This window comes from Nannospalax galili, unplaced genomic scaffold, assembly GCF_000622305.1.
Source record: "Nannospalax galili isolate Female #2095 unplaced genomic scaffold, S.galili_v1.0 scaffold475, whole genome shotgun sequence".
Lineage (NCBI taxonomy): Eukaryota > Metazoa > Chordata > Mammalia > Rodentia > Spalacidae > Nannospalax > Nannospalax galili.
Window position 1 is genome coordinate 3022600 of NW_008339435.1, and position 1588 is coordinate 3024187.

General features: G+C 62.7%; 1 protein-coding gene across 6 annotated transcripts in view; it reads right to left on the reverse strand.

Annotated features, from left to right (window-relative positions):
- The window catches only part of Syt6 (synaptotagmin 6), a 63516-nt gene extending 62542 nt beyond the window's left edge, over nucleotides 1-974 (reverse strand). For 5 of the 6 annotated variants that reach the window (XR_607309.2, XR_607308.2, XR_607307.2 and 2 more), the window contains exon 1: nucleotides 712-974. Coding sequence is in view for 2 of the 6 variants with exons in the window: in XM_008833996.2 (XP_008832218.1) it covers nucleotides 712-874 (163 nt within the window). In the remaining 4 variants the exon portion in view is untranslated. The remainder of the gene's footprint in view (nucleotides 1-711) is intronic. The other variant, XM_008833997.1, reaches the window with a different exon arrangement.
- Between the last annotated feature and the right edge of the window lie 614 nt (nucleotides 975-1588).

Sequence of the window (1588 nt, forward strand, 5' to 3'; positions counted from 1 at the left end):
CCACTCGCAGTCGAGAGCCACCCGGACACAAAGACCTCGTGCCAGCTGCAGACCCAAGTTTCTCCCAAGCCCTGGGGGCTCGGCCCGCGTTCACCGCGGAAACAAACAGATCGGTGCTCGCTGATGCGCCCTGGGACCTGGGCCCCCAGGAGGAGACCAGCTTTCTTCCGCAGCCGGGTTGTGCCCCTCCTCCCCCAAGCTCAGTCCACTCTCCCCTCCACCCGGACACAAAGACCTCGTGCCAGCTGCAGACCCAAGTTTCTCCCAAGCCCTGGGGGCTCGGCCCGCGTTCACCGCGGAAACAAACAGATCGGTGCTCGCTGATGCGCCCTGGGACCTGGGCCCCCAGGAGGAGACCAGCTTTCTTCCGCAGCCGGGTTGTGCCCCTCCTCCCCCAAGCTCAGTCCACTCTCCCCTGGCTGCTCGCCCCTGGGGCTAGCCTAGGGATGCGGGGGAAACTGAGGTCCCGAGAGTGCCACATCCCGGGGGCTCTCTCATTAGAGACACCAGAAGGAAAAAGGGGGTTTTCCTTCTCCTGGGTCCCCTCCGGATCGCTCCTTGTCCTGCGGGGACTAGCGGAGATTAGTGGCAAATCCAGAACCCCAAGCTAGACTTCTGGGCTTCCAGGGATCTTGGGGCCGGTGCCTTGGGGAGGGGAGGCTACTGGGGTGAAAAATCCGGGAAGAGTGGGGGCCCTGGGTCTCCGGGTACCTCCGTCGGCTGCGCTTGGACTCCGCTCTAAGGGCTGCAGATCGAAGCTCCGACAAGTCTCCACGTCCAGCCCGAGAGGGGGCGGCCGGGCCCGGCACAGCGAGGCCAGGACGGTGAGCGCCGCCTGGCACCGAGGCCCTCCGGCCCCCCACACCTCGCTCATGCCCTGGACCTACTCAGGCCTTGCTGAGCAGCCGCTCGAACCCCCGCCGCGGCCGGACTGGGGAGGGGCAAGGCGGCCCCAAGAAGACCCTCCCCGCAGCGGCCCCCTGCGGCTTGGTTCTGCTTTTAATCACTTCCCCTCAGGGTCCCCGCCCCTCACGTGGCATCCCGCAGCAGCTGGCAAGTCTGGCGCCTTAGGGCCGCCCCCACCACACTCAGGGACCTGCCTGAGTCCCGTAGGGTTCCAGCCCCGCTATTCTGCATCATGAAGGGTTCAAGGCCGGAGAAAGAACCCAGGTCCCGCTGGGCAATCACTATAGGTGTGACCTTGGGACTCTTTGGGCCTCAATTTTCCTTTCTGTATAAAAGGTATAGTGACTACGAGTGCCTCAGGAGCTCCCTGGGACTATAAAGATAGTGCTTGTGAAAACATAGGGTAAAGTGTCGCATTCCACACAAGTGGCATCGCAATGGATAGCACAGCATAAAAAGGGGAGGTCCCACAGCAGGCGGGAGGACACTGGCCGAGGTTATTGACGCGAGAAGTTAGTCATACTTGCCCCAAGTCTCAGCTTCGGAGATGGAAGACCCCAAGACTACGCAGCGATGAAAACTGCAAAGACTTTGAGAGCCCCGCAATCCTGCGGTCCGTGGCACCCTCACGTTGCTATGGAGACGGAAGGCAGCGGCCGTCTCTCTCCATGGCAACAGGAGG